The 16,044-nt window shown below is 44.8% G+C and overlaps 2 protein-coding genes across 15 annotated transcripts in view; one reads left to right on the top strand and one right to left on the bottom strand.

The window, feature by feature from the left end:
* The window catches only part of RAD52 (RAD52 homolog, DNA repair protein), a 34,295-nt gene extending 32,146 nt beyond the window's left edge, over positions 1-2,149 (top strand). For all 6 annotated transcript variants that reach the window (XM_057701787.1, XM_057701786.1, XM_057701783.1 and 3 more), the window contains one exon: positions 522-2,149. In XM_057701787.1, coding sequence (XP_057557770.1) covers positions 522-583 — 62 coding nt within the window. In that variant the 3' untranslated portion in view covers positions 584-2,149. The remainder of the gene's footprint in view (positions 1-521) is intronic.
* A 65-nt stretch (positions 2,150-2,214) lies between these two features.
* WNK1 (WNK lysine deficient protein kinase 1) overlaps positions 2,215-16,044 on the bottom strand; it is a 144,421-nt gene continuing 130,591 nt past the window's right edge. For 8 of the 9 annotated variants that reach the window (XM_057701781.1, XM_057701773.1, XM_057701776.1 and 5 more), the window contains 5 exons: positions 14,159-14,820; positions 13,395-13,594; positions 11,799-11,993; positions 5,465-5,652; positions 2,215-5,033 (listed from right to left, as the gene is read on the bottom strand). In XM_057701781.1, coding sequence (XP_057557764.1) covers positions 4,716-5,033; positions 5,465-5,652; positions 11,799-11,993; positions 13,395-13,594; positions 14,159-14,820 — 1,563 coding nt within the window. In that variant the 3' untranslated portion in view covers positions 2,215-4,715. The remainder of the gene's footprint in view (positions 5,034-5,464; positions 5,653-11,798; positions 11,994-13,394; positions 13,595-14,158; positions 14,821-16,044) is intronic. The other variant, XM_057701777.1, reaches the window with a different exon arrangement.

Genomic DNA, 16,044 nt, shown 5'->3' with positions numbered 1-16,044 from the left:
GCTCGGGCTCTAGGCACATGGGCTTCAGTAGTTGCAGCACACGAGCTCAACAGTTGTGGTGCACGGGCTTAGTTGCTTTGCAGCATGTGGGATCTTCCTGGAGCAGGGATTGAACCCGTGTCCCCTGCATTGGCAGGCGGATTCTTAACCACTGCACCACCTAGGAAGCCCTATGAATTTTAAAGGAAGAATGACATTCCATTTTAAGTTGGATGGACTCAACACCAATAGCCGTGTAAGAAAGTGGAGGATAACTGGTGCTGACTTGAGGTGTAGCTCTTTCTAGCTGGTAGTAGCGGGACGGCTGCAGTAAGAGCTTTCCTGTTAAAAGCAGGCCATGATCTCTGTTGCAGCTTGATCTAGTGCTGCTAGAGGGATCTGTCCTCCTCATAACAATTTTCATTCTTGGGCTTTCAGTTTAAAGTAGGACTGTTAACTAATACGATTCAGAAGTTAACTGTCAGTTTATTCCTTATTTTAAAATCATGGCAGCTATATTTGAACGGTTTTCTCTTTCACAGGAGACTGTGATTCCGCTAGGAAGAACAAGGACATGAAGAAAAGGAAACTGGATCCATCTTAACCAAGGCTCAGGTCACCTGACTGGACTCTGTCCCAAAGGGACTTTGAGAAGCTACTTTCTGGCCATGAAGTGACTCATCATTCCTAGGGAGTGAGCTTTACCCGCAGGGACTTACCCTGCCTCATTCTCAGCTTTGCCAGAGGATATGACTATTGGAATCTGCTGCAGATCAAAATGGGCCGTTGGGAAGCTCTGCGGAGGTTAAACGCCTTTTCTTTGGCTCTTCACTATTTATTCCTAAGGTATTGTGTTAAATAAAGATAGAAATTTTAGGAATCACCAGTGGCCACCTTCCCCATGCACCAGCCTTGACAGTGGCCTGCAGTGTGTCACTCTGAGCGACCTCTGACCTCTTTTGCTGCCACACGAGGCTACGGGTCTTCATCTACGACAATCTATTGTTTATAGGCTCATCATGAAACTACCTCTATTTTTCCCTAATAAGGAAATAATCTAAGACCAAAGAAAAGGCATTTTAAGAAAGCAAAATTAAATTCTACTTAACAAAATAACAGGCATACCTCTTTTTATTGCACTTCACAGATTTTTTTTCTTTTTTAAAACAAACTGAGGATGTTTGGCAACCCTGTATCAAGTATTTTCCCAACAGCATTTAAAAGTATATACTGTTCTAAGGACTTCCCTGGTGGTGCAGTGGTTAAGAATCTGCCAGTGCAGGGGACACGGGTTTGATCCCTGGTCCGGGAAAATCCCACATGCTATGGAGCAACTAGGCCCATGTGCCACAACTACTGGGCCTACACGCCCTAGAGCCCGTGCTCTGCAACAAGAGAGGCCATCACACTAAGAAACCCACACACCGCAATGAAGAGTAGCCCCCGCTCACCACAACTAGAGAAAGCGTGCATGCAGCAATGAAGACCCAACACAGCCAAAAATAAATAAAATTGAAGGAAAAAAAAGTATATATTGTTTTAGATATAATGCTATTGCACACTTAACAGACTACAGTATAGTGTAAACAACACATATGCACCTGGAAACCAAAAAAATCTGTGTGACATAAGCAGCTGTTTACATTTACCTAGTTCAGATGTGCGATATGACCCACTTTCTTTTTTCCTAGTGTTTAGATGTTTCATAATCCTTTCCTCCAACTAACGAGTGTGCAGTTTTACTATTTATGTGCATTTGGGGCTGGGCCTTGTATCCAGTCTCAAGATTGCTGGAGCACAGGCCCACTTGTGGGAAGCTGTGCCTGGGGCAAGGAGCCCCTTGAGCAGAGGAGGCAAGGTGAGGAGGGGCTTTCCCTGACCTCCCTCCACCTCACCTGAGCCGCACAGCTCTGGGCATATTCATCTTCTGATGTTAATATCCTTAACCAAAGGCTTCGGAAAATACATCTTCCTCGTCTGCAGCATCTTAGTTCAGGTCAGAACTGCTGTTAAAGTTCCTGGAGACAGGAATCCAGTTTATAAACTGCACACAAGTCAAAGAGCTAATGAGATCATGAGAAAGCATTTGCTGAACATGAAAACCCACAGCTCAAGAAAAGCAAGTTTGGTTTATTTGAATGATTTTGTCAAGTATGTCTACAAAGGTAACAAATGGAGGCAGGAAGCGCGACCCCCAGGGTTAGTGCCAAACACACGTGACGGCTGCCGAGAATCCCCAAGGTTTGAATTTAGTTTATTTGTTTTTTTAAACAGTGTACATTGTTAAATAATGTAAGGAAAACATTTATAATTCAGAAAGATTTTTTTTTTAATGTGGAAAAAGATACTCAAAGTGTACTATTAACACAAAAATAATTTAAACAGTTCAGTAGCACTAGTTCATTCCTCTAGGCTTCAGTGATTTCATCCACAGGAGGGGAAAAAAATCAACAGTAAATAAAACCAGTTCTTGCTTTCCATGTGTGAGTGAAGAGATATCAAAATTATTAAATCAAAGAAACAAAACAATCATGTGCTGCATCTGGCTCCCTCGTTCCTCTGCTACAAAGTCCTGTTTCCTTTGTCCAGGTGTCCATTTCCCATTTCCTTGGCACTTCTTGTTCTGTCCTTCCTCTTACCATCTCCCGAGGATTATATGCGGAGAAAAAGTAAGTAAACAGTTTCGAAGCAAAGCTTAGAAAGCCTGCCCTTTTCATTTCTACCTTCCTAAAACCTTAAGCTTTCATATGCATCTTTGGGGCCTTGGCGAACTTAATAAAGAATATGGCCAACAGAGGACAGGACAGCCAACCAGGCTCTTCCTGTCATGGAGATTCCTGGGATGTTCCACTGAGGTGGGTGAGAGGTTGGAAGTATGTCAGTTTCCCAGCTCAAGAGTTGAGAGAAGAAGCCCAAAATTAGAGTCCTGGCTTCTTTCCCATCTTCTGGGAAATAGAAGATCCCAGACATAGGCAATTAGGAGAGTATTTCCCAAAGGTTCTTAAAGTAACAGAACTGCCCATTACAACTAGGCACAGCACTAAATAATACTGGTTGGTTGCAGTTATTACTTAAGGGGAATATTTGTTTACAGAGAATGTGAGAATATCAGCTGTAATAATCACAAGAGATTATGATCCTGCAACCATGTGGACATTATATAGGAAATGGGTAGGAATAAGCATTCTTTCCTACAATGCTTAATTCAGATGTGGGTCCACTTTCCACAGACTACAGTACCCAAAGCTGAGAAATAGATGGTGCACTTGCACCAAGAGGAGAGCAAGCTGAATGATTTCTCTTAGAGCAACTTTCTCCATCTGTGACGTTTCACCATCACATTTCCCAACTTAAAAACTAGCCCCCACCCCCTTCCTTTTATATTCAGCCATTTCTTCTAGGTCTCCTCTGTTCAGCCACTGGCCGAGCATCACACATTTTCAAAACAAGTCTGTTCTCCCATCCTGTCGTCTTTCTTTTTCTTTCATCACTTATCGCACACCACACTCAATCTTTTAAATTGCCCAATTTTGTGACAACACCCCTCCCTCACTTGTCCTGAAACAGAGTTTTCTGCTGTTAACCACGGATGTCAACTTAACTTCTCACCTGCTCATCTTACACCTGCTCTAGACAAAATTGTTGAATGAGTTGGAAAAAAAAATACTCTTTCAATTTCCTTATGGCATAATCCACTGCTGGGGCACATGGACCCAAGATTTCCTTCCACATGCCCTTTGCTGATGGGGGTCTGATGAGAAGTTGATGTTAATGGCAGAAGCAATAGAAGTCCAAGGCACTAATACATCCAGCAAGCAATACTGGGAGAACAGAAGTATTCAAGTACAGTAATTTATACAATTTTACATTCACATTTATTTATCTAATACAATGGAAATACAAAGGAGAAAGTAAAGTCTCAATAAGTAAAGGACAGAGCTAGCTTTTTTCAACTTTTTAAACCTTTCATATTTTACTCTTAAGACTACTGTTGTCCAACAACATTTATAATATCACAGTGTTTCCACATCAAAACTGATGGCAATGTTACATGTCCGCAGGGAACTTAATCTTTTTTTCCTAATTGCTAATGCTGCAATCAAAGCTGCGAATATCATCTGCTTAAAGCACTAATGACCTATCATAAGAAAGGGTTGAAACCTCAGTCCCCTGGTGTTTTTCACTGGGTTCTAAAGACTTGGCTGGGGGAAGGGGGGGGGGTGGCCGCCGGGGAGGGAAGAGAAAGAAAAAAAATGTGTATGTGCGGGTGAGCGGGACAGGGTAGGAGAGAGCCCAATAGTTAAAAAAAATTTTTTTTGGTCTTGTGGTTTATGTTCTTGAGGGGATAAGGGATTTTGGGTGGGTACCAAAATTAAGAGCCCCACTATTTGAAAATGCAGACGGGCTTTGCTTTTCCAACTGAGCTCTCTAGAAGCTTTCTGACCAACACAATTCTCTTTCCGAGCGCTCACTGTTGGGTATAGATAACAAAGCATACACAAGAAAGCTGCTCTTTCTTTCCTTCTCATCCCACTCCAATAAATGGTGAAGGCAGAGGGAGATTCTCCACTCTGAGGGCTCTAAGCAGTATTAAAAACGTTCCTTTCTGGCAAGAAATAACCAGTTCAATGCAGCACTAGTAGTTAGTATGTAGGCTACTTTCCCATCCCCCCTCCCACCCACCCCTCACCATTCCATCTCCTGCCCCCAAATCTACTCCGTTAACGCCTCTAGGTCTAAGTGGTCCGCAGGTTGGAACCTGGGGGGTTGCTGATGGACTTTTGCAAACTGCTGATGTTGAAATTCTGTAAGGACGCAGTTCCCACAGGTTGGAACTGGCTGAGTGGCTGTGGTGCTGGGCCACCCGTCCCGCTCCACTGCGTGCCAAAGGGGGGGGCTGGGAAACCGTACTGCTGTGGGGGGCACATGGACTTGGTGAAGTGACCTAGAGAGGTAGCTGATGCTGCAGAGATGGGGGCAGAGCCACCCAAGTTTGAGGTCATGGAGACACACAGCTGACCAGGTGCGGAGAACTTCCTTGCCATGCCAGGGCCCTGAGGAGAGAACAGCGCTGTGTGAAGTTTGGGGTGGGTATGAAATGGGTGGGACTGAGAGAGAATTCTAGAACCGGGGCTGCTCTGATCTTGCAGGGGATAGTAAAAACAACACCCAGAAAATCTTCCATAATGATTACTGGCTCTTTTTACTTACAAAATACTTGTTGACTGGAGGTGGATGGTGTGTGTGAGTGTGCACACATGTGCACACAGTTCAGAGTGTGAAAGGGAAAAGGAAGAAAAAACCGGATTGACAGATACAGAGCTAGGGATTCAGGACAGGAAAACTAAAAGGGGACTCGGGTGATTTTTGTCTTGTTTTCTTAAAGGTGTTAAAACTCACGAGCTACTAAAGGTCACTAGCATGAGTGAGATGCGTGCTCAGTGATACTCATGGATCCGTAAAATGGCAAAAGGGGCAGACTGACCTCGTAGCTCATGTGTCCTTTGCTTCCTCTCCTGCCTGAGAGATTCATGGCGTCTCGGGCCCAGTTGTCCACCAACTTGTGCAGGTCATCTGTGAATGTGCCCTTCCTGCTGGACGTCATGGCAGGAGGCTGAGCCTGGGCCGCCTGGCTGTTCACTGTTCCCCCAACGGTGTTTGTGCTGCTGGTCCCTAAGGTTAGAAGAAGCAACAAAGTACAACCATTAAAAGGGGCTTTGGTTGTAATTTCAGGGAGAGGAAAAACTTCCCAGGATGATGAATGGCAAGCCCCAGAATGGGGAGGGTGGACTGGGAAGCCATGCAAGAAAGGAAGGGTCCGGGGTCTTATGTAGCCGAATGCTGTGGCATAACAGCGTGATGACAACAGGTGCTCGTCAGGAGCTGCAGATGAGGCTCAACAACTCGGGAGGAGGGAAGGCGCAGAGGACGGGGACCTCTTTCTGCCCATTCTCATCGTGACTGGAGTGCAGACACTCGTCGCTGGGCCTCTACGCTCAGCATCACTTGGAGGAGGGCTGTGTGGTGTGGCCAATGAGGCTGGTCGCTCTAGAATGTTGCAAAACAGGGCAAAAGAAGAGGATCCCTCGAGCACTGGGCAGGGTTTACGTAGGAGTTAAAGGAATGCAATGACAGCCCCAAGGAAAGATGGGCTCCCAAACCACGTGGGGACCGTCGTGGTCTTCAGCCATTCTTTCACGGAAAGGGGTGACAAGAGAAAGCATGCTCTGGTCAGAAAACTTTTTCACCTGGACCCATAAACACAAATTGCAAACATAAACTTGGCAGAGTTAAGGCTTCAACCTCTGCCAATTTCCTTTGAGTACAGAACCACGAGTACTCATGCAGAAGGTTCTCTACGGTGTGCCTGAGTCTTTCAGCTCCAGAAAGACACGGCTTTCCCGAAGACGACCTCAGTTTCACTGCTTCAAGGATTCTCACGTTCCCCCCCATTCCCAGAAGAGCAAGCACTCTCATGTGCACCCAGCTGAGGCAGCAGCGTGGAGGGGAGGACGAAGCTTTGGGGCTGTGATGAAGGATTTCTATTTCTATGGTTTGATGAGAAAGAAGGGAGGAGTCTGTGTCCTGCCTGATTTCGGCTCTGCTGGAGGGCACACTGACGATTATTCGGAGAGGCAAGTTGTAGGGAAGAGGGAAAGAAGAGTCATGGTCTTGTTTTTTTCCCTCACCCCCCACTTTCTTACCAGATCTCGCATTTGCTGCAGAATAAATGGAAGCTGCCAGGGTAAGTAGAGAGCCACTAGGACTTAAGATCTCCAAACAATGCTGGGGCTAAAAACTTAAATGCACACACTGTCCTGCTTGCAAGGTCCAAGCAGCACCCGAGCACAGCAGCACACCTGAAGCAACTCTGCCATTTAAAAGCCCTCTGTAATCCACTGCTGGTCTCAGATCCAGTTTACACCCACTCAAGCACACCTGTCCTAGAGGAACAGCTATTCCGAGGTGAAGCTGCAGAGTGAGGAGGGTCACATGCTTCTTACCACCAAGGCAAGGCACGGACTACTGCATGTGTCAGCGCACGTCTCAGTGCCCGCGGGAGCCACAGGGGGGGTTGCTACCGTACACAGTGTAAAGGGAAGAGTAAGTTCCCTGTGGAACAGGAAAGCCAGGTGGAAAAGTGGAAAAGCACAGGAGACAGCCTTCCTCGAACAGCAGGAGTGAGACAGTGCTGGGGTGGGAAGCGCAGGCAGCGAGGATGGCGGTCGTGCTAACAGAGAAACCCGGAGAGCAAGCACATCACATGCATGGGGACCACCATCCTCCTTGAGTGATGGCTGCTTCGTGAGCTTGATGGTGAGTGAGACGGTTGAAACAAAACAATCAATCACAAGCGAGCAGAGCTGTCAGAAACCAAATTCAGAAGCTCGCAGAGGTGAGCACTGCTGGTCACAAACTGCTTGTGCTGAAGCCACACCCTCTGGTCTCATGCGAGTCGCCTGCGATGCTGAGGCCCCTTTACAGCCTCATCTATGTTACATGACACTGGATTCTGAGTGTGGGATTTACACCACGGGGGAGAGTGAGCCACACAGTTCACCTTTTCATTCTGGCTTCTGCAAACAGCTTTCCCATTAAAGGAGGATACAAACAAACACATCCCTTTCTGACCAGAAATTAACTCCCGGGAAAAGCTGACCTGACTAATAAAACCTAGCAGAATGGGGAGTGCGTCTGGTCCACTGCAGCCGTAAAGCGTCAAGGAACACTGGTAAAGCAGGTGCCTCTGGGAACGCTGCTTGCCTTCCAAGGAGGATACTGACTATCCTTGGAACCTTTTTCAGTTCTGCTGAAAAGTTCTAAAAGCAGTGCATCCTTTACCACCAAAAATTCACTTTTTGATGCTCTCCTGACATAATACATACCCCCTCACCCCCGTCCCTGCCCCCCCACCAGATCCTAGTAACAATAACCTACTAGGAGCCACAACTTACTGCCCAGTCTCCCAAGCACAGTTTTCTGGAGGAGCCTCTTGATGGCTGCTGGGTTGCTGAACTGTCCGCTCTCTCACAAGAAGCTTCCTGTCTACACAGGGTGGCCCTGCCCTCAGAGGCCCAATGGCCGCTCCCACTGTGATGTGAGGGCTCGGGCTCTCACGGGCCATGATTCTGGCTGCTTCCCCCGCGGCGCACAGTGGTTGGAGCACATTTCTGACTAAAGGACTCTCTCCTAAGAGCCAGGCATCCCTGGTCCCCTACACACATCCGCGGGCGCCCCCACCCACAGCCGTCACAGAGCTGGGCGCACTGACTATGCAGTGACCTCGAATCTGAAAGGACAGCCAGTGGCAGCAACTGAGCATGTTAAAGACGACACCAGAAAAGGGTGCAGGACTAGCCAGACGGGAGCTGGGAATCCGGGAGTCGTGAGGCTTCGGGGTTCAAAGAACTTTGCAATCAAGGACCAGAAGTAACAGAAAGAAAGGATAATTACTACAGAGCTGGTTGCAAGGACAGACTTTTTTCACCATCTTCCCTGAAGCACAAAGAGAGAGCAATGTGTTAAAGATAAGGAAACATCAGTGTAAAATATTTAGAATCTCCAAACAGCACACACAGTCCCAGCAAGAGAAAGCAGGAGGGGAGACAGACTGGAGGGACCCGGGAGCCCTGCCCGTGACGCCATTTGTGCGATGGACCCTCCCAGCTCTTGGCCTTCAGGTGGTGACCTGTATGAGTTTCCACACCCATCTCTGTGTCTAGAAGAGCGATGCCCCGCACCAAGGTTCTGGGTTCCCTTGGGTCTCACTGCTTGAACGTCAAACACCCAAGCAGTCTGCACCGCCCTGTCCCCGCTCCTGGCTCTCCTGCTGGGTTGTTACAAAGCACTCAATTAAATGCATTAGCAATCCTACCACAGGAGGCTGACACATGGTACCACTGTTACAGTTTTAATTTAAATTGGCTAATACTATACTTCCACATCCTAGACATATACACTAACCCCTTCCCCCCTAGGAAAATCTTTAAAAGTATGTGGAAAACAAGCAACTTTTGAACATAAATAAAGCATTAAGCCAAGCCGTGCTTCCAAACCATTATATATTTTGAGAGCATAGAGTAAAGCATCCCAGACTAGTTAAGAACCCACACCTGTGAGCCCCTGTTCTCTTTCCACATTTGCTTTTTCTTCCTGGGCCGTGCCAGTGCTGCATAGCTTGCAGGATCTTAGTTCCCTGACCAGGGACGGAACCTGGGGGCATGGCAGTGAAATCACTGAGTCCTAACCACCGGACCACCAGGGAAGTCCCTCCATATCTGCTTTAAATCTGCCTCTTGTGACTTGTTCACGGGCTTATGTGATGTATACCAATATGCCTTCAACAGAGGTAGGGCCTCTCATTTTAGACTCAAAAGGAACTGATAAGATTTAATACTTCTAACCATTTTTATTTGAACAACAATGTAATACCACCTACCTTTAATAGTGTGATGAGAATTTACTGAATGAATCTGAAGTGGTACCTGTCACACTACACTTCCTTCACAAAAAAGCCTTGGTTCCCTTTTCCCCTCTTAGACATTTCAGGCTACATAACACAGGCCTGACACATCCCATTCTACTTCAAAACACTTGTCTCCCACTGTTATTGTCTTTTCATCTTTCTAGCTGGACATATAAATTAAATGCTTACTTAAGTGTCAAGGAGCTAAGATTCTTGGCCCAGCCTCGCCTCGCCAGAAAAGCTATTGATCTCAGTGCTCAAAAACCTACCAAACTGGGTAAGCCTTCCACCTCCCTCCTTGTTAAACAGCCCTGGACTAGTACTACATGAGGTCCAAAGACCTCTGAACCATACTCAGAAACAACGATGGCCCAAGCACATGCATTTAAAAAGCACTTCAATAACCACATCAGAAGTTTGAGGCCTTAAAAGAGAAGATCTTTATCTACATTCTAACAAAGGTTTTCTACTTGAGCCTTATTTATGTTTTTAAAATTTTTATTTCAACATATGTTTATCAACTACCTGCTACGTATCAGGTAGGCATGAGCTAATCAGAGAGAAATGATGTCCTGTGCACGTGATCTTATCTGATTTGTGCAGGACCACCTTCGTTACACGCATGCGGAGATGAGCTAGAGAGGTTGGGTGACTTGCTAATTATTGTGCCTTGTTTTGGGGAAGAAAGCTGAGAAATCCCAGCAATCCTGTTTAAAAAGCCCATTTTCACTTGCAGGTGCTGGCCTTCGGTCGTTTTTTTTTTTGCTCCCTCCCCCTCCTTCGGTCTTTAATAAGCTTTATAAGAACTACACTGAAACCCTTTTCGCAGTTCTGATTTTACAGAGTTACAGGGTAGCTGGTGGTGAAGGTATCCAATGAAGAGATTCTAGGATCTTTTCAACTGATAGATGGTTACGTTTAACTGAGATTAAAAAAAAAAAAAAAGAAGAAGATTCTGACCTACCCTGAAAAAAGAACACAAAAATAGGGTGTAACTTTTCCCTGCACCAGTGGTCAAGATGCTTCCTGTGACTTCTAATGCCAGAGCAAGGGGCAGCGCTGAGCAGGACTGTGAGCCCAGGCTTCCTATGCTGAGTGACCCGGCAGTCCCTACAGCCTGGACACCATGTCTGCCCTCTGTCATGGGCCTAGGAAGAGGCAATTCTACCAGAAAGTTATTTTGAAGTTTATAGAAACCTGTTATTATTTCTACATCTTTTATCATAATTAACAAAGACCCAAACTTCTGAGGGTAATTCTAGTTCAGCCAAGCCACTGAGCAGATGATATACAAAGAGACAAATGAAAATGGACTGCATGAAACAACAGATCCAAGCGGCAGAAACACAAGGACGAGGAAGGAGTAAAGGTGTTACACACAAAGAGCCAAGCAGGGCGTACTCAGAAATCGGGTCCTCCTGCCACCAGGTTTGAACGTCACCTGCTCAGACGCACAGTTAAACTTCGCACAGCCTGTGAGAGGGGAAGAATGGGGAAGAACAGAGAGAGAAGAGACAGAACACAGCTACGAGACGTTAGAACCCAAGGCTGCAGAGTGAGACGCGCTAGGACGGCACACAGAGGAACGAGCTTCCAGGACAGGCCCAGATGAGGGGCAGGAGGGGTCAGGCCTTAGTCCCTCCTCCTGCCCAGACCCCACGCCTCCCCACAAGTGCACTCCTCCTGCTGAGAGGCAGTCTAACCTCTAACTTTTGTGACGCTGTGGCAAAAGCACCTGCTTCACTATCTACATTTCCTTTCGTTCCTTCCCACCCAGATGCCAACTCCTTTCAGTTTCTGTTCTAATGTTACTAGAAGGTCTTTCCTCTACAGGAGCGTTCTGAGTGATCATTAAACATTTATTAAACAACCTATATTTGGGAAGTAGATTATGGGTAAAAACTTGAACTGTAGGGCTATTCATTTTAGTGCGTGTCTCTTATAGAACTATTTTAAAGTCTACATCGGCTAATGAAATGCATTAATTTTCAGAAATGGCTAAAACTCCTTAGAATTTGCTCTAGGAAATCCCAGTACAGTATTAAAGTGTGAGTTCCAAATCCCAAAGGAGTCATTCATTTCACTGAGACTTCACAGGGACACACATGTCACTTTTTGCTGTAATCTCTTGAAAAACCCTATTTCTACCCAATGGGAGCAGTGATCCCACCTAACCTAGTCGTCACCCACTCCCCTTACAGCCCAAAGAGTCATGTGGGTACCGTGCGGCTGCTTCCTGGTCAGCTGCTCCTCCAACCCACCTGAACAGGTTCCTCACCAGGCTTTTGTCCCAGGTATGGCAATATCTCCATTTGAATGTTCCTGGAAGATGCTGACTGCTTTGATTTCTTACCTTGACCTGGAGCAGAAAGGCTTGGTACTGAAATGGCACCATCACTGGTGAAGGCTGAATACAGGTTGTCACTGGAGGGAGATGGCTTAAGGGGCTGTAACAGCTGATTCTGCCCTGTCTCTGGGACGTTGCCAGGAGCGGGGAGGGTCTGCTGGGGGTGCAAGACTGAAGCTGCACTCTGACCAGACAGGTTACCTGCCAAAAGATACAGTGGCATGAGGGAATGTGCACAGCTTTCCAACCATACTTGACAGGCGCTGTGCTTGTTCCTCCAATGTCCCACTAAGGAATTAATAATGGGTCAAAAGTTATAGGTCAAAGAGCAAAGGCCCTCATTGACAGGAGGGGATAGGAGAAGTGGCGGGAGAGTCAACAGGCAACAGGGCTATAGGACCCCATCCCTGAAGATGCTGAGCCACAGATAACCTGGATGATTCCAAGTCTGAGCTGAGTAAGAAGACTACCACATGCAGTGGACAGGAGATAACTCCATTTTGCAATCTCAGCATTGCCTCGTTTATCCTTTTATAAAACACCGAGTTGAATCATGATACAAATTGGCTCCAGAGACAGTCTCTGCTTAGTCTTTCTTGTCCATGTGTCAGATCAAATATAAAAGAGGTGTCAAAAAATGATGTAGGGATTATAGAGTAATGCATACTTAAAATTATTCTTCATAGGTGGCTTTCAATCATCAGCCAGTTGTCCTGAAATGCACTACCTTCTCTATTCCTTAGTAACTAGTAGAATAGAAGTCCGCTCAAAAAGAAGGTCGAAACTGGAATCAGAATCTAAAGTAGCTGCTATCGCTGATAGTCACATGACTCCTAATGAACTGGTTCTAATGCGCTAGAGAAAATGTCTGGGTCTCTGAAAGCTTCCAGAGAATGGAAAGCTGTTAAGTTTGCAACTGTTTTCCAACATATTTATATTAGAACTGAAGAGCAAGTACAAGGTATAAACTTATTTCAGCAGCATTTACTTTTCAACTAGTTATCTATTAACATTACCATAATCTCACTAAAGGGTAAAAACTATCATAATAAAAATAGGCAAACTACGATTCATTTCAAGAGATTATGATTTAACCATTTTTTCAATTATAAACACTAGCATGTTCTTTACTTCAATATAGATAAACAAAAACTTTAACCAAGGAAATTACCACATGACATACCCAAATACCTATGAGAGATTTACATTCATCCCAATTGTAATTATGACCAATTCACTCATTAAAAAGGAACAATCTCCTTAAACAGAGAACAACGTATTTTCTTCCAACTGCCTGAGAGCTTGGTGAAATGTGAGTTCTATGAGTTAGCGGGCAAAGCTAAGTGTTTCATCCTCAAGAACAACTATAAATGAGGGTAGCCACCAACTAGCAACATGGATTACAGAGGCATAGGTCATAGTACTAGCCTGTCTTCCATGGACTCAAAAAGAGGTTCTATAAACATGGGGAGTAGACAAGACAAGGAAGCAAGAATATTAAGAAAGTAAAACTCCTTCAAAATTTAACAAAAGTAACAAATGTTCCATAGGTTATATGCCCAGTTGGAGACAGAAACAGAAGATGGGATAGCCATGGCTGACCTGGTCCAGGGCTTTTATTCCCCAAGGAACTGCTGCGACTAGATTTGCTGCCTTTGCTTTTGGTGGGTCGCCTCCTTCTCCCTGCAAGGGGGGCAGCAGGGGGGATGATGACGGCAGGGGGCACCTTGCCCAGTTTGGTATACAAAGATTCAATCTCATGCTTCTGGCGACTCTGCAGGTCCTGAATCTCTTTAAGATGTCTGTGAAAGATAACCAAACATAATTCAAAAATAGTATTACCACCTTTGTTCAAACAAAAATTAACATTATTTAACCTCCATTTACATACTTACTAATGAATCTTTCCCCTAAATGCACTGAATCTAATATCTACTACCTTGAGATTCTAGTTTGCCAGCTCCTCTTGCTGGCCTCCATTACCCAAGCCAAATTCCAACAAGCTCCTCGCCAACCCCAAATGGCTGATGATGTGTTAGGAGAATAACTTCGAGGCACTAGATAGGAATACTGAGTCTGCGAGTCAGATCCAGTTTGTCAAATACGACCAAGAAAACCTGCCAACGTGATCTACATCCCAGTGTCATTACCAGATTCATTTGGCAGACTAGTAAATAGCTAAGATTAGGTTGGTAACGACAAAAGAGCTATTGATAAAAATAATATGGTAGCAGCAGTGCAGAGGTGCTGAAGCTGTTCTGTAACTGCTATGAGTCCTTACAAGATCTCCATTCAGACGGCCAGCTCCTGCACATCGCCCTCTCTAGCTCTGGGAGCTGGGTCTCCCACAGGAGAAACGTACTTACTTTTCCCGTAGTCGCCGCAGCTCTAACTTTAAGTCCTCATCTTCAATATCTGACTCATTGTCACTGCTCATGTAAGAGGAGTTGAATGAATTACTAAGGCTCTGACTCAGGCTCTGGACAGGGAGGCTCTTTGAGCTCAGCTGATGAGGGGAGTGTGGACTACCTGAACCATCATCCACATCCCTACTCAAGAAGGCGGCCTCCAGGTCAGGAGACGGCCCATTCAGATGTGAAGGCTCTGACAACTCAGGCTGCTCTTTCTTTGGTATCACAGCAGGAAGAACATCATCTTCCAAATCCATAAAAGGAGGAGATGCCACTGGTCCCTCTTTCTTTGCCTCAGTAATCTTGTCTTCGGTTCTTGAAACAGAGAAACGACCAACTTGGTTTGCTGCGGTTGTCACCTGAAAACGTCCAACCTTGGTAGGTTGCCCGGTTTCTGACTTGGCTTCGGAGGCAGGAGTTTTGTGGGCACTATCCGGCATATCTGAAGAGATGCCACGGACGGCTATCCCTTTGGGCTCTGGCTTCACCAGGGTACTCTCTGGACTACTACTTGACAGCACTGAGGACTCTGAAGTACTGGATTCAAAATGAACAGACTTTACATCATCTGACTTATTTTTACCCTCTTTCTGGGGATCATCCATTGCAACTGAAACCTGACAGAAAGAGACCAAAATGAGATTAAAAAACATACTCCCCAATAGTCAATTTACAGAATGGACAATAAAAAAAAGTGAATCACTTTATTTCCCAGCCTGAGTCGGATGATTATTTATTTTCACAGCCCCTCCATCTCTGACTGTGGGAATAAGCTGAATACCATCGCAGAGCATGACATATCTCTACTGAGATGTACAGATTAGACATAGATTCTAAGGGGCTGACTAAGCTAACTAAGTAAATTATTTACTTTTACATCTCATGTTGTGCACAGGTCTCAGATTTACACCCTGATGAAAATATAAATAACAACAGGTCATGGAATATTGAAGGTTGCTTATGAATAAGAAAAACTACAAAGATTCAATCCAATAAATGTTAAATGCCAGCTAAGCTTCAAGAATCTGCACAACTAGCTGGTGCTAAATAAAGAAGGATCCAGATTGTTGTCCTAGTTTGACAATGTATTATAAATACAAACTCTGAGAACCTCAGTTTACAAATGAGAAAAAAATGACCTAATACCCCCAACTTCACATGCTATCATGAGAATAATTAGAAAGTAGGTGTGAAAACAAAAAAACAAAACAAAACAAAAAAACATTTTCAAAGCTTGTATGGCCCTATGTACTAAGCCAGAAAATTTTCACTTGTTTCCCAACTGGGAAAATACAATTACATGGTATTTGATGCTGACTCAGTATTTTCACTTTGGAAATTAATCCTAAAAGAATTACCCTAAATATGGAAAATCTTTTTATAAACAAAGATGTTTACTGTTATTTTACTTATTATGTTGGAAAAATTAGAAACAACCTAACGACTGACAAGAGGAGAATGGTTAGATAAACCAGATGTAGAGAACAAATGGGGATGTAGAGAACAAGGTGGGAAGGGGAGCGTGGGATGAATTGGGAGATTGAGATTGACATATATATACACTAATATGTATAAACAGACAACTAATGAGAACCTGCTGTATAGCGCAGTGAACTCTACTTCACTTTGCTGTACAGTAGAAACTAACATCACACTGTAAAACAACTATACACCAATTAAAAAAAACCGAACAAAACCAAAGAAACCATACTATTAGATGGGAAAAAGCTACAAAGTATCATTTGGAAGAGAAATAGGGCCAATGTTAGAGACATAAATGTACAGAGTAAAAGGAACAGAGAGAAATACACCCCAAAAAGTAATACTAGGGGTGGGGTAGC

The sequence above is a fragment of the Hippopotamus amphibius genome, chromosome 12 (genome assembly GCF_030028045.1).
Source record: "Hippopotamus amphibius kiboko isolate mHipAmp2 chromosome 12, mHipAmp2.hap2, whole genome shotgun sequence".
Taxonomy (NCBI): Eukaryota; Metazoa; Chordata; class Mammalia; order Artiodactyla; family Hippopotamidae; genus Hippopotamus; species Hippopotamus amphibius.
Note: the sequence above shows the minus strand (reverse complement) of the source record. Positions and strands in the feature narration are given on the sequence as shown.